This window comes from Chrysochloris asiatica, unplaced genomic scaffold (assembly GCF_000296735.1).
Source record: "Chrysochloris asiatica unplaced genomic scaffold, ChrAsi1.0 scaffold00423, whole genome shotgun sequence".
In the NCBI taxonomy this organism is placed as follows: domain Eukaryota; kingdom Metazoa; phylum Chordata; class Mammalia; order Afrosoricida; family Chrysochloridae; genus Chrysochloris; species Chrysochloris asiatica.
In genome coordinates, this window is record NW_006408941.1 from 1419966 (window position 1) to 1438583 (window position 18618).

At 36.2% G+C, this 18618-nt stretch overlaps 1 protein-coding gene across 1 annotated transcript in view; it reads right to left on the reverse strand.

Moving 5' to 3' along the window:
• Window positions 1–18618, reverse strand: part of ITCH (itchy E3 ubiquitin protein ligase) — a 91625-nt gene that overhangs the window by 57331 nt on the left and 15676 nt on the right. The window contains exons 4-9 of the mRNA XM_006876880.1: window positions 16359–16404; window positions 13484–13641; window positions 11877–12066; window positions 7316–7411; window positions 5015–5189; window positions 656–725 (exon numbers count right to left, since the gene is read on the reverse strand). Coding sequence (XP_006876942.1) covers window positions 656–725; window positions 5015–5189; window positions 7316–7411; window positions 11877–12066; window positions 13484–13641; window positions 16359–16404 — 735 coding nt within the window. The remainder of the gene's footprint in view (window positions 1–655; window positions 726–5014; window positions 5190–7315; window positions 7412–11876; window positions 12067–13483; window positions 13642–16358; window positions 16405–18618) is intronic.

Genomic DNA, 18618 nt, shown 5'->3' on the forward strand with positions numbered 1-18618 from the left:
GAAAATGACATTGGTACATTATTGTTAACTAGATTACAAACCGTATTCAATTTTTTTATACTTTTTAACCTGCACTCATTCATGTGTGTGTTGTTGTACACAATTTAATCTCATAAATATATTTGTGTATCCACCACCACAATCGATACAAAACTGTTTCAAAACAACAAAAGAACTCCCTTATGCTGCCTTTATATTTATACCTACCAGACCCCAACTACTCGGAGTTTCCTGGCAATCATTATTTTGTTTTTCATCTCTATAGTTTTATCATTTTGAAAATGTTATATAAGTTGAATCATGCAATCCATATAGTTCTTTCAAATTAACTTTTTTTCACTAAGCATACTACCCTTGAGATTCATCTAGTGTATATCAATAGTTCATTCTTTTTTATTGCTGAGTGTTTCAAATGTTTCAAACTTTAAAGGTGTAAAGTAATTGAATTCCAATAAAGGTTTATTGTAATAAAGCCATTAACTTAAAATGCTTGGAGGAATTTAATGCCCATTTGGCACTTCTTCTTTATATCCAAAACACTTCCTAGATATTTACTCAAACAAAAGACTAATTCACTTGTGCAAAAGTAGAGTGTCAGCCATTACAATCTGATTTTTAAAATGACAAATTCAATGAAAAATTTCAGATGACTTACCCCATCCAGATGGCAGTGGACCCAGGGGATCAAATTCCTTACTTTGTGATGTAGCAAACAAATCTTGATTCTAAAAAGGACACAAAAGTGGTAAAATAATTAAAAACTTAAAACAAGTGATTTAAAAATAAGGTTTTGAATCTTGATATGCTTTCCCTTGTCCATGTAGAACATAGCATATTCTATGAAATTCACATTGTGGAGAAATATCACAGGGTTAGAGGCAAATGCCAATATATTTCTTCACTTTGAGGGGGAAAAAAAAGATCTTTACAAATTCAAATGCTACACAAATACATAATGCATAATGAGAAACTCCTCTCAAATGTTTACACCCAAAATAATATATAACCATCTCACAGAGTATCCAAGAAGCAACTGATGAGTGGTTGGGTGGCGGTTGTATGCTCTGGAGACAGTTCTGACTCATAGAGACCCTGTATAGTTTATGAGATTGTAAATCTTTACAGGAGCAGAAATCCTCATCTTTTTCCCAAGGAGTGACTAGTACATTCGAACTACTGACCTTTTGGTGAACAGCCCAGCTCATAATCCACTACACAACCAGGGCTCCTAAATGTCCCCCAGTTACATATAATTGCTAAATACAGAATCATCAGCCAAGAAAAAAACCTGTATTTCTAACTTAAAGGAAGTACTTGGAATATACAAAGAATTATTTGTAATGATCATATTGGGAGGAGAAAGGCTTAAGAAAGAGGAAGTTGCTCCAGTAAAGATTTATAGCCTCAAAAGTCCTATGTAGGGTCACTGTGAGTCAGAATTTAATCAATGGCAGTGGGTCAGGGACACCTAAACTGCTATTGTGATGTGGTATAAAGTAAACAGTGGCAGAATTCTTTGGGGAAGAGTTAGTGAGATGGAAACTGTCTTCAGAAGCGAATAAACTCAGATGGAGGATATGTTGAGAAACTATAGTTTCCTATTTTGATTTTTTTTGTTTGAAATGGTTTCTATGATTTTTTAACAATACTTTTTTACTTACCTTCATTATTTCAGTGTATCGGATATTTATGGACTTTTAAAAAAACATAATACCAATTATCATTACACTTAGCAAAAATTACAAATTTAATACCTAAGCCAAAACTGTATTTGTTTCTATTAATCAAAGCTAAGTAGTCACATGACATTTGGCTGAGTCTCTTAAGTCTCAATCAAAAGTAGTGCCCCTACTAGCTCTTGTTGCTGTTTTATTCATGTCCTTGACTTATTGCAGAATTCTGGTTTGTTAATTGCAGTTTTAAAGGAAATAATCTATTTCTAATTTACTAGCTCTTAGAAGATAGACCTGTCAAGAACTAGCCTTGCATCTCCTGATAAAACAAGATTATGAAAAGGATTTAGTAGGGAGAAACATTTTAAAAGGTGTGAGCCCTGGTTATAAAGCAGTTCTGAAAATTATGGTTTATGACAACGATCCTATTTTGATAATTCTCTAAGATCAAAGCCTACTTCCATTGGCTCTACCTGGCTAAGCAGGAGACATGTACAGTAAAATCATGAACCAAGTAGAGCCAATACATCATTAACCATTCTGATGTACGAATGCTAGGTTTATGAATCTGTTGTTGTAGTTAGGTGCCACTGAGTCAGTTCTGACTCATAGTGACCCTATGTACAACAGAATGAAACTTTGCCTGGTCCTATACCATTCTCACAATCAGTGCTAGCTTGAGTCCATTGTTATTGCCACTGTGCCAATCCATCTCACTTTTTCGTTGAGTGCTAATTTTAGATGTATTTCTCTAAGGACTGGTCTCTCCTGTTAACATGTCCAAAGTCTTGCCACCCTCTCATCTAAGGAACATTCTGGCTATACTTCTTCCAGATAGATTTGTTCATTCTTCTGGCAGCCCATGGTATACTCAATATTCTTGGTCAACACTACAATTCAGATACATCAATGATAGCAAAGCAAAAACTGTCTATGAATCTACTTTCCAGAACTGGGACAACAACTGGGGACAAAAATCACTTCATATTGCCCCAAAAGAGACCATTTCTCAGGAACTTCCTTCCCATTTCTAAGGCCCTGGTGTTAATGTTCAATTCATTTCATACCTTTGGTTATTTGGGGGTGGAGGGTACAACTATAAAACAGGACATTTTTTAGCTCTATATAATTTTAAACCTTTCTATAACTAGAATGAATAGAAGAAATTTCAGATAATTGGTCAGATTATTTTAGACAGGAGGAGGAAAAAAAATGAACATGGACAATAAGGTAAAAGGCGTAATTCAAGAAAAGTTCCAAAGACTGTATCAAATTGATCAAGTCTATAACAAAGCTAAACACACAAATAGGTGCTCTAGAAATTTGTTAAATTCTGTTTTCAAATAAAATTATTTGAAAGATTGATTAATATAAATATAATATAAAGGGCACATTTACAATTGTGGATACAAGAGATTAGAACTAACATATCTGAACATCTAGTATGTGCCAAATATATTCAAAACGTTATTTTACAGAATCCTCTAAGTAAACCTTGAGGTATTGCAGGATATTACCTTGGACTGCAAGGTTGGTTTGAACTGCAGGGTCAGCAGTTCAAACTCACCAACCGCTCCTTAGAAACCCAATACAGAGTGGGTGGGTCACTATGAATCAGAGCTGACTCGAGGGAACTTAGCAATAACAACATTTTATCAATAAAATAAAAGAATGGTGATGAGATTAAGTAATTTACTCAAAGTCACACAGAGATTCGAACCCAGATGTGTCTGACGCCAAAGCCCTTGTTCTTTCCAATGGATACCCATGTGGAAACTAGCTTATGGAAGGTAGGCAAGTTAGGCAATCAAACCAAGGTGAAATCTGACCAGGCATACCAAAGGTAATTATAATTTAGAAAGTAAGGAAGATGTAAACAGCATAATGAAAAACAACAACAGATGGAGTAAGGTAGATAAGAGGCAGAAGTTAATTTCACTTTTCAAATCACTGGGGAGGGGGTATAGTGACAGCTATCAAGAGAAGGTAGCAGAAAACATACTGAAGGGAAGGTTGTTCATGAAGGTGATTTGTGTTTATCATTGAATGATAACTATTATAGTGATGGGAGTCCTGATGCTGGATAAGCACTGTTAACCACAAGGTGGTGGCTCAATCCCACTAGTTGCTCCTCGGAAGCCCTATACCAGGTCACTATGAGTAGGAACTGACTCAACAGCAGTTAACAAAAGCATAGTAATGAGTTTCAAGATACAGATGCAGGAATGTGGGAAAAAGGGATCAGGCAAACCCTACTGAAGACAGGACTGACTCTGATGGATTCAAACAGGGATGACACAGGTAGAGGAGAATGGATGGCAATGGAGATGGTTAGCTTCTCTTTAATTCTTAATTAAGAAAGTTAATTTTCTTCTGTTTAGGGGCTACATTATTACTTAAATCTCTTTTGGCACAGAGAATCAAATTTCTCAGAGGACTACTTCCTTTCCTCAAAGAAAAATTTTCTGACATTTTACAACTTGAGATTAGAATTCCAAGCACCAAAAATTGCATTTTGAGGCATTAATATATTTTGGTGTACTTATCATTACTATTGTAATGTCACTTTTACTTTAAAGGAAAACATGATCATTTTGCAGAGGATCCGCAGGAAGTTTCCTTCACTGGGCACGTTGTAGCCCCATTTTAGGTATTCCAATCAGTGATAGGCAGAAGACGGACTTAAAAGCTTTCTATGGTGATGCTTTTCGCTATTCCTTTCTCTCCCCCTTCAGTGTCTACTTTATAATATAATGCAAGGAAAACCAAGATTCAAAAGAAAGCCAAGCATCTTAATAAAACATGAACATTTTAAAACATCTGTTTCCTGTAATATTTTTATACCAAAGATAATACAGAAGTGTGAATAATGCATTTAAGATAGTCTGATAAAGAATAAAATTTCTAAATAATTTATTAAGTAAACTTTATCTACTTAAAGAATGTTAAAAATGATTCAACTCTATTACCAGTTCTGTACAACCACTTGATAGGAGAGTTCGATGTTCTTATATCCAAGCTTTTTGAATATTTTGTTAAGGCAGTACTAAATTTATAATTGTTTAAATTCTTTTCACACTGCTTGGGCTCATTTTACTATTCCTTTGTCCATGAATTTTAGTTTGTCCTTGTTTAAAACAAAGTAAAAGAGGTTGGACTTCATTAAATCACAGAACAAAGAATGGATCACATCAGCTGAACATACCAGACAAGGTCCCAAAACACAATCTTTCACAGCAACAACTAAGTTGTCACTTTGTTTGCACCTTTTTTTACTATTTTATATAACACATTAATACATGAACAACCTTTCTAACTTCATAATACAATAGGATGCTCACCCCATAAATGAATCTCTGGTTAAACTGCTGCATTGCTCCTTGAAGCTGACTTCGTTGTAGCTGCCACTGTTCATAGTTACGGACGGACTCCAATGTTGGCCTCTGCCATGTAGTTGTTCTTGTAAAATGGTCAACATAATAAATACGTCCCATGTTGTCAACCCGCCGTTCCCAACTATATCCAGGGGGGCAAAAAAAATCTCATTCAACAAATATGAAACAGATATGAGTCAAAAAGGACTTAATCCTAGCACTGGACCATAAACAACATTCTTATTAATGAAGAAAAGATTGAAGTTGTCAAGGACTTTATTCTTCTTAACCGACTATCAACACTCATAGAAGCAGCAGTTAAGAAATCAAATGACGTATTACATAAGGCAAATCTGTTGCACAAGACCTTTTTCAAGTGTTGAAGAGCAAAGATGTCAGCTTGAGGACTAAGGTGTACCTGACGCAAGCCATGGTGTTTTCAATAACTTCATATGCATGCGAAAGCTGGACAATGAATACGGAAGACCTTATTGATGCTTTTGAGTTATGGTGTTGGAGGAGAATACTGAAAGTGCCATGGGCTGCCAAAAGAACCAACAGATCTGTGTTGGAAGAAGTGTAGCCAGAGTACTCCTTGGAGGCCAGGATGGCTATACTTTGTCTCTCATACTTTGGATATATTGTCAGAAGGGACCAGTCGCTGGAGAAGGATATGTTTAGTAAGGTGGAGGGTCAAATAAAAAGACCCATGCGAGATGGATTGGCAAAGTGGCAGCATTAATGGGCTCAAGCATGGCAACAACTGTGAGGTTGGCCCAGAACCGGGCAGTGTTTCATTCTGTTGTACATAGGGTCACTATGAGTCGGTACTGACTCGATGGCACCTAACAACAAGAACAGCCCTAGCTCGGGTGCAAGTTTAGTAGAATTTTGCTTGAGGCACTATTTTATTGTTTACTTGAAGTCTTTCATTTTATATTTTATAAAATGGTCTGTAAGAGACAGCAAGAGGAATTTTTCTAAAAATTCCTTTTTTAAAAGATAAGACACATCAGTCAAATTCTTAAAATGCAATGTATATTTACTAAGTTTCAGGCAGTTATTAGTGGAAAAAAAGCTGTAATTTTCTTTCTAATGTTACATAACAGGAACACAAATTACGTCCATAGCTTTTTCACAGGTACCCAAAAGTACTTTTTCACAGGGATACAATCTAGTATTTATCATTTTAAATGAGTACATATGTGAGTTTATAAACACTTATATATTAACTTAATGACTTATACCTGGTTATTTATGGATGTTTCCAATAATATTATAAGCAGTAAATAATAATACCTCTAAATCACAAAACTTTTTATTCCTTTTTTAAAGTATTTCCTTAGGATAAATCTTTTGGAAAGTACTACTAAGGGTATATGCAGAATTATGGTCTACACACACACACACATACATATAAGTGAGGGTACTTCAAAAAGTTCATGGGAAAATGCCATTAACTTTTAATGCCAGTTTCTGTCAGAAACGTTTTGAAGCCCCCCATGTGTGTATGTATATATAAATATCCCACTATAAGAGTTGTAAAGAGCTCTGGTGGAGCAGTGGCTAAGTACTCAGTTGCTAACCTGAAGACTGGTGATTGAACACCCCAGCCACTTACTGGGAAAAAGACGTGGTAGTCTGCTTTCCAAAAGATTATACCCTTGGAAATCCTATGGGGCAGTTCTACTCTGGCCTATAGAGTTGTTATGTCACACAATTTAACAGCAGCGTGTGTGCTTTCTTAGCCCCCCCCTTTTTAAAAAATTTTTGTTATTGTCTTCCTTCTAGATTAAAATAACACTTTTGAATTGTTTTATGTTATGCTAATACCTACCATATATTAACACAATAATATCCTCAACTTCCCCAACTATTCTGCAATGACTTCACTATTACATATTAACTTCTTTTATAAATCAGGGATTTTTTTTTCTCATATATAAATTAAAGGCTATTATTCTTATTCTGTTAAACAATTATTCTTGAAGAAACTAATCCTAAAACTCTGTGTCTCTGAGCCAGGTAAATAGTTCAGACAGGAAAATTTTTTTAAGTAGCAACATCTAAGGAATTTTCAGATCAAAAATGAATGAAAACAAAAATTATTCACTATGCTCACTAAAATCTCTGGGTATCTCCACAAACTAAAGTGGACATAGACAAGATGGACAGAAATAGGAAAGTAGGAATGAAACAATGATTTTATAAACATAAAATGCATTGTTCTGAATAAACACTATTTTTTTCTTAAACTCAGATACTTACCCAGGAGGTAGAGGTTCTGGTCTGTCCCATGTCGTTCTTTTCTCAACATGATCTACATAGTAGACTCGCCCATGTTGGTCCATTCTCTGCTCCCAACTTAAATACAAAATTTAAAAGGGAGATATGGTATTTGTGAGACATAGCTTGGTTAATGTCTTTGTTTTATAATTCCTTAAATAGCCAATATTATAGAGCTGAGGCAAAAAAAAAAACCAAAAAAGCGTATAAATCTATAAAAATAATACCAAAGGAATTTAGGAATGAAGTTAAAAATGTCATTTTCTGAGGGCAATATACGTTATTGTTGTTGTTGTTATGTGCCGTGGAGTCGATTCTGACTCACAGCGACCCTATACAGGGTTTCTGAGGCTGTAAATCTTTACGGGAGCAGAACGCCTCATCTTTCTCCCACGGGACAGCTGGTAGTTTCGAACCACTGACCCTGAGGTTTGCAGCCCGATTCGTAACCACTATGCTACCAGAGAGTAGATGATATTTCTTCTCCAGAAGTATCTAAGTGGACTGAAGTTAAAGCCACTAAGCAGACCAAAGTCTCTCTCAATCTGATTGGGGTACACTCAGGGCTTGAATAAAAATGAAAGCTACAACTTCATTTTACAAAACCTGAAGTCTGAGCTAACTCAAAGCCAATGGTCTGTCTGCATTTGAGAAAAACTAAAATCTAAGATTTTATCAGATGTATCTTAAGCACAGTCCAAGGGAAAAGGCTGGATGATTGGGCAATATGAACTCAATTTCATTGGTAGGTTTGTCCCCAAAATGAAGATAGGGAATTAACCCTCATAGCTTGACAGTAACAATCACTTCTAAGAACATTCACTTTCTCTTTGCTAATCTCTTACACAAATAAAATTCTAATTCTGTGTCCCATGTAAGTTTTCCAAAAGAAAAATGGCTTAAATGCTACGCTGTTTAGCAATCAGAATGATCAAGAGTTATCAGTCAAATTGCTCTAATCAGCATTCTCTGCTGTAGAATAACTGATGAATGCTATATATAAAATTATACTTAAGTTTTAATTTTAAAATTATCAGTAAAGATTAAAATGGGAATCTCAGTTTCCTAAATTATGTATTACTTTGCTATAATGACTTTCCACCACTTGTCTGTTAGTTTGTCGTACTGTGTTAGCTTGTGAGTTGCTGTGATTCTGAAAGCTATGCCACCGGTATTTTAAGAACCATCAGGGTCACCCATGGTGGACAGGTTTCAGATGAGCATCCAGACAAAAACAGACTAGGAAGAAGGAGTGACGAACTACTTCTGAATATTTAGTCACTAAAAACTTTATGAATAGCAGAAGTACACTATCACATATAGTGCCAGAAAATGAGCCCCACAGGTTGGAAGGCACTCAAAATGAGACTGGGAAAGACATGCACAACTCAAAATGAAGAGAAAAAGCTGTAAACATCCATTGAAAATCGGAACATGGAATGTACGAAGTATGAATCTGGAAAACTTGGAAGTTGTCAAAAAAAAATGAAGTTGAATGCATAAACATCAATATCTTAGGCATTAGTGAGTTGAAATGGACTGGTATTGGTCATTTTGATTCTGATGACCACATGGTTTACTATGCAGGGAATGACAAATTGAGGAGGAATGGTGTTGTATTCATTGTCAAAAAGAACATATCCAGATCAGTCATGAGGTACAACATGTCTGTGATAGGATAATATCCATGCACCTGCAGGGAAGCCCAGTTGACATCACTACTATTCAAATTTATGCACCAACCATTTAAGCCAGTGAGGATGAAATAGAAGAATTCTACCAACTTCTTCAACCTGAAATTGATCAAACATGCAATCAAGCTGTATTAATCATTACTGGTGATTGGAATGCAAAGGTTGGGAGCAAAGAAGAAGGATCAGTAGTTGGAAAACATGGCCTTGGTGATGGAAATGATGCTGGAGAACGCATGATAGAATTCTGCAAAACCAATGATTTGTTCATTTCAAATACCTTCTTTAGACAGCATAAGAAACGAATATACACATGGGCCTCACCAGATGGAATACACAGAAATCAAATTGACTACATCTGCGCAAAGATACGATGGAAAAGCTCCATATCATCAGTGAAAACAAGGCCAGGGGCAGATTGTGGAACAGACTATCAATTACTCATATGCAAATTAAAACTGAAGCTGAAGAAAATGAAAACAAGTCCACGAGAGCCAACATATGACCTTGAGTAGATCATCTGAAGAACAGATTTGATACATTAAACACTGAAGACTGAAGACCAGAAGAGTTGTGGGATGACATCAAGAACATCATATGTGAAGAAAGCAAACAGTCATTAAGAAGACAAGAAAAAATGAAAAGGTCAAAATGGATGTCAGAAGAGACATTGAAACTTGCTCTCCAGAGTAGAGATGCTAAAGCAAATGGAAGAAATGAGGAGGTCCAAGAGCTGAACAGAAAATTTCAAAGGTCAGCTCGAGAAGATAAAGCCAAATATTACCACAAAATGCGCAAAGATCTTGAATCAGAAAACCAAAAAGGAAGAACACGCTCAGCATTTCTCAAGATGAGAGAACTGAAGAAAAAATTCAAGCTTCGAATTTCATTATTCTAAGATTCTCTGGACAATTTATTGATTGATGCAGAAAGCATCAAGAAAAGATGGAAGGAATACACAGAGTCACTCTACCAAAAGGAAATGGTTGATGTTCAACTGTTTCAAGAAGTTGCATATGATCAAGAGCCAATGATACTGAAGGAAGAAGTCCAAGGTGCATTGAAGGAATTGGCAAATAACAAGGCACCAGGAATTGATGGAATAAAAATTGAAACCTTTCAATAAAGTGAGGCACATAGAAGACACTCATTCATCTATGCCAAGAAATTTGGAAGACAACTATCTGGCCAACTGATTGGAAGAGATCCATATTTGGGCCCATTCCAAAGAGAGGTGACCCAATGGAATGCAGAAATCAATGGACAATCTCTTTGATATCCCATGTGAGTAAAGTTTTACTAAAGGTAATACAGAAACGGCTGCAAGCATACATTGACAGAGAACTTCCAGAGGTTCAAGCCGGATTCAGAAAAGGCCATGGAATGAGGGCTATCACTGCTGATGTCCGATGGATCTTGGCTGAAAGAAGAGAATATCAGAAAGATGTTTACCTGCGCTTTATTGACTATGCAAGGCTTTCGATTGTGTGGATCATGACAAGCTATGGACAACATTGCCAAGTATGAGTATTCCGGAACACTTAAATTGTGCTCATGAGGAATCTGTACATGGATCAAGAGGCAATTGTTCAAACAGAACATGGCAAGACTAAAGGGTTTAAAATTAAGAAAGGTGTGCGACAGGGTTGTATTCTTTCACCATACTTATTCAACCTGTATGCTGAGCAAATAATCCAAGAAACTGGGTTATATGAAAAAAATGTGGTATCAGGATTGGAGGATGACTCATTAACAACCTGCGACATGTACATGATACAACCTTGCTTGCTGAAAGTGAAGAGGACTTAAAACATTTACGGATAAAGATCAAAGAACACAGCCTTCAGTATGGATTATATCTCAATGTAAAGAAAACAAAAATCCTCACCACTGGATCAATAAACAACATTCTTATCAACGGATAAAAGATTATAGTTGTCAAGGACTTCATTCTTCTTGGATCAACCATCAACACTCATGGAAGCAGCAGTCAAGAAATCAAATGACGTATTGCATTGGGCATGTCTGCTGCACAAGACCTTTTTAAAGTGTTGAGGAGCAAAGATGTCAGCTTGAAGACTAAGGTGCACCTGACCCAAGCCATGGTATTTTCAATAACCTCATATGCATGTGAAAGTTGGACAGTAAATAAGGAAGATCATAGAAGAATTGATGCATTTGAGAATACTGAAAGTACCATGGGCTGCCAAAAGAACCAAAAGAAATGCAGCTAGAGTGCTCCTTGGAGGCCAAGATGGCCAAACTTCATCTTTCATACTTCGGACATATTGTCAGGAACGACCAGTCAATGGAGAAGGATTATCATGTTTGGTAAGGTGGAGGGTCAGAGAAAAAGAGGAAGACCCTCAATGAGATGGACTGGCCATGTAGCAGCATAGACGTGCTCAAGCGTGGCATCAATAGTGAGGTTGGCCCAGGATTGGGCAGGGTTTCCTTCTGCTGTGCATGAGGTCACTTATGAGTCAGTACTGACCTGATGGCACCTAGCAACAACAACAACATGATGACTCTGTGATGGAAAGAATTAAAAAGGAAAAAAAAAAAGTTTTCCCCCAAAGAGAAAGCAATCTGAATTAGGTCACTATTTTATTACTTGGTCTTATCTATGATTCAGGGTCTTTCAATAAAAACAAACAAGCAAACAAACCAAAACATCCACTTTGTCCTGAAAGCAATGTGGTAGGCAGTCATTGACTCCAGGGTCCCAAAAATCGGTGATAAATTCTTAAAGACAGCTATTTAAAAGAATGGACTTCAGTATAATTTTCCTTTCTAGTAAGTATATACAGAGGATAATGAAAACAAAAAATAAACCAAAAAAAGTTACTCACCCAGGTGGTAGGGGAGCTTGAGTGACAGGATTTAAAGGTCTAGGGCCTGTGCCTCCAGAAATAGTAAGAGGAATTATTAATCCAGATGTAGCTCCTTCAGACATATTTGAATTTGTATTTGTTGGTGGCAAAGAGCCTGTACTAGATCCATCGCTTTCTGAAGTGGCAGATGGAGAACCATTGACAGATGCTATAAAAGATAGGGACAAACAGGAAGAGATTCTCTTAGTTTTTCAAATCTAAATTCAGGGTAGGATCTTAACTTTAAAATAAAAAAGTTAAATGAAAAATTAAAAATTTAAGATGAGAATGGTGGTGGTGGTGAAGTACTGTGGAGTCAGTTCCGACTCATAGTAACCCTGTACAGGGTTTCTGAGGCTGTAAATCTTTACGGGAGCAGAATGCCTCATTTTTCTCCCACGGAACAGCTGTAGTTTTGAACTACTAACCTGGAGGTTGGCAGCCCAACTTGTAACCACTACGCTACCAGAGCCCCTTAAGATGATAATGTAACAGGTAAAAATACTTAGGAAGCCAATATGCCCATGGAATAGGCTTGTTCACAATTTTTCAGGCCCTGTCCACCTATGTCTCACTAATAATTATAAAGCACATACAAATTCTTTGATTTCTTAATGCCACAGGAAATAAAAACTTTAGAATGGGAAAGCTTTGGTATCCCTTGGTAAAAATTTACTTATTTCATTTAGCAGATGTTTAAAAACCGCCTTTTACATGAAAGGTTGCAGACTAAAGAGTAATCTTTGATAATGGTAAAATTCTGGAAAATCTGACTTCTTACCTAATGGTTACTGAGGACCTATTATATCTTTAAGAAAGATTTAAAGCCAAAATAATTTCTGAAGAAGACAAACAGGTGCATACTCTTAAAAGACTGGGATTATATGAGTATTGCTAACAAGCACTAAAGAGAGGAAAGTGTATAATTAAGTTCAGCAATGAGTTTTGGATAATAAACTTATTCTTCTAATAACATTTTACATTATCTGTCCATATACCAGCAGAGGGAAATAATAAGAGATTATGCTAAAATTACAGATTTGCTTGGCTAGTCTGAAAAACAGATATTCTACTTGCAGATACTTGCATTACTACGTGAAATGTGTGTGCTTGTTGTGTATTTTTGCTTTAAAATCGGAATATAATTTAGTATTGTTGAGTGATTTGCCATTGACTAATTGTCTTTTAAAAGTCTTTAATAGTATTAAGCAAACAGATCCTTGTCTGCACTAGATCCTTGACTACGTGGCATGCTCCTGTCACAATTACAAACCATGCTAGAAAGTTCATCTTATCTTTATTGTCCATACTTTATAAAATACACATCAGTGTATTTTCCATTCTCAGTGGAACACAGCCTGACTAACCTCACCTCTAGAAGAAAAACTTAAGAAAATGACATTTTTTTGGTTACCTACAGGAAGATCATTCTTGGACAAAATTTTTTAATGTAAAAATATGGCTAGAAAATTGACCTAAAAGGGTCTCCTCCTCACACTTACCTGATGATAAATCCCCAAACAAAATGCTATTACAATCACAGTATTGGGTGCTATATATCCCTAGTGTATGGGTGGAAAACATACCTGGTCTACGTGGGGTAGGTGGAGGTGGTCGTGATGGTCTTGGAGGCCTAGAAGGTTTAAAACCACCATTTGAGAGTGATGGAGAATTATTCCCATTGACCCTCCTATTTTCACCAGACCCTGCATCCTCTGGGTCATCCGATTCATTTGTGCACGCTCTGAGTAAGAATGGGAAAAAAGGAAGTGTAAGGGAAAAGGAAAACGAATGCACTTTGAATGTAACAAAAGACCAACAGGAAAACCAAAACTTACATGCTTTAGGAGCTTGAGAAAAATGTTCTAATTTCAGACCTGCCCTTGCGTAGAGTTTTATATATTATCCTCAGAGCACCATTCAGAAATAGAGTGAGGGGTTGCCCAGGGCATGATTAAAAATGATTAGATATGCTAGTTAGATTTCAAATAAATCTTCTGATATATAAGCAGGAAGAAAGTCAGTTATTAAAATCTCAATGCCACTATTTTATCACAAATACACAATAACTTAATTTCCTACCACTGTAATTTCCTTGGCCCTTATTATTATTCAGGTTCTTCAGTTGGCCTGATTATCCCATGCCAGAAAAAAGTAGTTATTTCCCAAGGCTGGACAACCTTCCCAAACACAACAGTATATGAAATGTTCAAAGTTAGTATAGTGCCTATAGACCTTTTTAAAGAAACTGTTATTTCTTCGAAGTAATAATATCAACTGGAAGAAAGGAAAAACAGAAAGGATTCTAACAGGAATCTGGTCAGATTGGAAACTGCCAGCTAAATACAGTTGATCCTCTTCCCAAGGAGTACAGCAGGGATGTTGTTGTTGTTAAGTACCAGAGTAGGGGTGGGGGTACGAAAATCTAATAATGGATTAGAAAGCAATGCACAAGTAGTTAAGATCAGAGATGCTTCAGCTAAGGCTCTGATCTCTACTACTAGATAAACAGCAAACCACTACATGGTATTAGCCCTTATCTCCTGAATATTCAGAACAAGTCTTAACAAAATAAAATCCAGTAATTTCAAGAAATCAAAATAGGGAGGCAGCATCATATATTAAATAATTTGCAAATGATGTTCCCTAGAAGTCCTTTAGGTCTTTTCTACTCTGAATGTGGATCTTTGGACTAGAAGTTCATGCATCACATAGGAGTGTTAGAAATACTTAATCTTGGGCCGCATGCCAGACCTATTATCAAAACTAGCATTTTACACTATAGGCCATGGACTGAGAAAGGCAGGAGCCTGGATTGGACATTTAAACAAACATATATTTTCAATGTGCTATGTGTACAAAAAAAAGAGACGGTAATAAAGATAAATATTGTTAGATGATTATAATCATTGCAGTGATTTGTTGGATGTTAAACTGATAAAAGCTTTAAAAAGAACCAAAACTAACATTTTAGCAGATCCCCAAATGATTTGAATGGACAATATAGTACACAGTACTACATCTGGAAGTTCCACAAATGCTTATTTTGAAAAGAAGGAATAGCTCAGTAATTGGCTATCAGGCGGTGATTAATGCTGGCTACCTGCAGGACAGTCAAGCCACCAGTGGATATAGTTTGAATACATAAGAATAGAGGTAGATCCATCATCTTTGACATTGCTTCCTATTCCTTGCCCTAGGTGCTGAGGTTCCAAATCTGTTTTGAGACTCTGAGAACTATCTCCCCATACTATTTTAAGAGACTGCTAATGAGTAGGAAAGAAGGGTTCTTGCTGCTTTTCATGACAGACAACTGGCAAAATGGACCTAAAGTGAAAAATTGAGGTTTTTAGATCTGACTTTCGTTAAGTACCACTGAGTCGGTTTTGACTCACAGCGATCCTATATAGAGTTTTGGAGGAGCAGCTGGTGGATTTAAATTGCCCATATTGCAGCTACCAGTCCACTGCTTATCCTACAGTGCCACGTGTTTCCTTGATACTTACTGCAGAGAATTAAATTCTTGGGGAGTTTAACATTCATGTTGTTTATTCTTTTAATATCTTGGCTTCAATTTCTCAGCAAAGTTAACTAACAATGTGCATAGTAGGATGGTATCATTGTTAAGTGTCGTCAAGTTGGTTTGGACTCACAACAACCCTGTGTAGGGTTTTTGATGAGTGACTGACGGATTTAAACTGCCACCGTTGCGGTTACTAGTCCAGCGCTTATCCTACAGTGCCGCATTTTTCCTTGATACTTAGAATGATTTCTCAATTTAGATGGTGAACTCTAACACTTCTGACTATAACTTCCTATTCCTTCTCCACCCATCTTCAACTCCCGATGACCTTTGACTACCACCATTCTCCCTCTTGTAATCACAGTCCATCTGTCCCCTTCAAGTGTCATTTAGACTCTACCCCTGGCTATTTTTCATAGCAACTTAAATCTTCTCATCCTGGGTCAACCAGTCCCTCCCCAATCCTTTCACTGCAACTAAACTTTTATCTATATTCTCCACTGAACCACTAACCACCATGTTCTCCACTACTGTTCTCTGGGGCCAACAAGTAATGATGGAGCTGTAGGATATGCGCTGGGCTGCTAACTACAATGTTAGCAGTTCAACCCCAGCCATTCCTCTGAAACCCTATTCAGAATCACTATGAGTCAGAACCAGCTCGATGGCACTTAAATCAACACAACCTGAAGGTTGTGATTTTACTTTCTACAAGCTAAAGGGAGTATAAACAATTTGGGTATCCCTGGCTTAAAATTAAACAGTATTAAAATCTTTGAAATAGGTATTTCCCATCTGACCTTGAATCCTCAATTATTTTAGACAATCATTAGTTATTACATCTATCTAAACTTGAAGTTCTAACTAGGATTTCTCTTTATTAACTTACCCTTTTCTCTTCCTGCACTCTGTAATAAATAATCACAGTAAAATCTTACCTTGTTTCATCCTTGGACATGGAGCCATCATCATTCTGTGAAGTACCTTTAACATCAATGAAATGTAAACAGAAAGTGAATTTCAAGAGAGGACTCTCCCCACCCCCCAAACAGAGGAATTGTCAAGTTTTTTTCTCGCTTTCTAAAAATACAATATAAGCTAAGTCTTTCTAATCAAGAACATAACATAGTTAAAATCCCAAGCAAACATTTTAAAAAGCAAACGTGGTAATTGTTTATATGGTTAAAAGAAGAAAAGTTGTACCAAAATTCTATGCAAATGTTTGTTTCTATGTATAAGAAATGTTAAGTATTGTTAAATGCCCTGGAGTCGAATTAAACTTACAGTAACCCAATTTAGGGTTTCCTAGGCTTTAAAGCTTCTGTGGGAGTAAAAAGTCTCCTATCTCCAGCAAAAGTTAAATTAGTCTACTACTTATGCTTTTCAAACCAAGTATTTTAAGCAATCTTTTGTATCTCAAATACCTAAGAAAGTTCTAAAACCCAGCACAGTGACGAATCAATAAAAAACATTCTGAAAACAGAAAAATCAGTAACACCACTCTTAAATAAAATATCTGTAAAAGTAACAGTAAAGCAACAAACGGGTTTCAAAGTAATCAAAATGATATCCCCAATGTTCATAATTTCTTTAAATTTTATTCAACTTCCTCATGGGAAATATCCCTAGAACTCAGTCAGAACTTATTTATGATAAAACTGTTAGTTAGAGGGAGGTAGCTAGAGGCAGGGACAATGACATCAACAAAAGCAAATGGTAGATAAAAAGAAGGAAAATCTAAACTGTTGAAATTAGAACTCAACAGTCTGGGTCCCCTAACTAACAACAACAGCCTTTGAAAGTAGTCATCATTTCAAACTGTGAAATTATCACAGCATTCTATAGTATAATAGATTAAGTTACAGAAACGATGCTGATTTACCAATATATGATCATATTTAGTAAAGCTGTAAGAGTATGACCCAGTCTAGAAACACTACATTTAAAAAATATACAAAAGTGAATCAATAAATGTGGTATATCCATACAATGAAAAAGTATTCAACAATAAAAAAAGAATTAACATATATGCTATAAAATATGGATGAATCTTAAAACCATTATGCTGAGTGAAAGCAGCCAGATAAAAAAAGACCAAATACTACATTAGTCCATACATATGAGGCATCCAGAAAATAAAAAACTTACACAGAAAAAGTAGATTGGTGGTTAAGGGTTGGAGGTAGAAATGAGACTTCCTATAAATGAGCACCAATTCCTACCTCTAACCCTAAACAACCATAATCTACTTTATCTCGAAAAACTTTTTTTATTTTTTGGACGTTTCATACGTATTCTTATAAATGGGTACAAGCAGCTCTGGCAGCATAGTGGTTATGAATCGGGCTGCTACCCTTAAGGTCAGCAGTTTGAAACTACCAGCAGTTCCGTGGAAGAAAGATGAGGTTTCTGCTACCGTAAAGATTTACAGCTTCGGAAATCCTATATGCAGGGTGGCAATGAGGCAAAACTGACTACAAAGCAGACAGTCACCAGCCACCATAAATAGACACAAGAGATCATATCTGGGGGGTAATAAAGTTCTAAAACTAATTTACAGTGATAATTGTATCCCTCAGTGAAGTTACTCTAAAAGTCATCAAGTTGTATATTTGAAACAGGCAAATTGTATATGCAAAGCATGCCTCAATATAGCTGGTAAAACAGGCTCAACAAACACACATTAATATAAACACAAAGTAAAATGAAACAAATTTTGGCTGCATCAAGGTAAATTTCAGTTTCATAAGACTGTTTTCATAGGAAATACATTCTCCTAAAAATGACTGGAAGTGGAATGGATTGGAAAGCTTACTAATGGAGACCAAGGCTTTCTGTATGGATTTACATCTCATTATTATGAAAACAAAAATCTTCACAATTGGATGAATAAGCATCATCATGATAAATGTAGAAAAGATTGAAATTATCAAGGATTTTGTTTTACTCGGATTCACAATCAATGCCCATGGAAGCAGCAGTTGAGAAATCAATCCACATACTATGCTACATTAGAAAAAGCTACAAAAGATCTCTTTAAAGATTTAAGAAGCAAAAATATTACTTTCAGGAGAGAACAAATAAGATGGTGGACTGGTTGGAAGTGCAGTGAAGAGCTCCGCCAGCAACAACACAGAATACTCGACCAAGCAGGCTCAGGGGATGGTCCCAGAACTCTGATCCACATATAAAGGAATA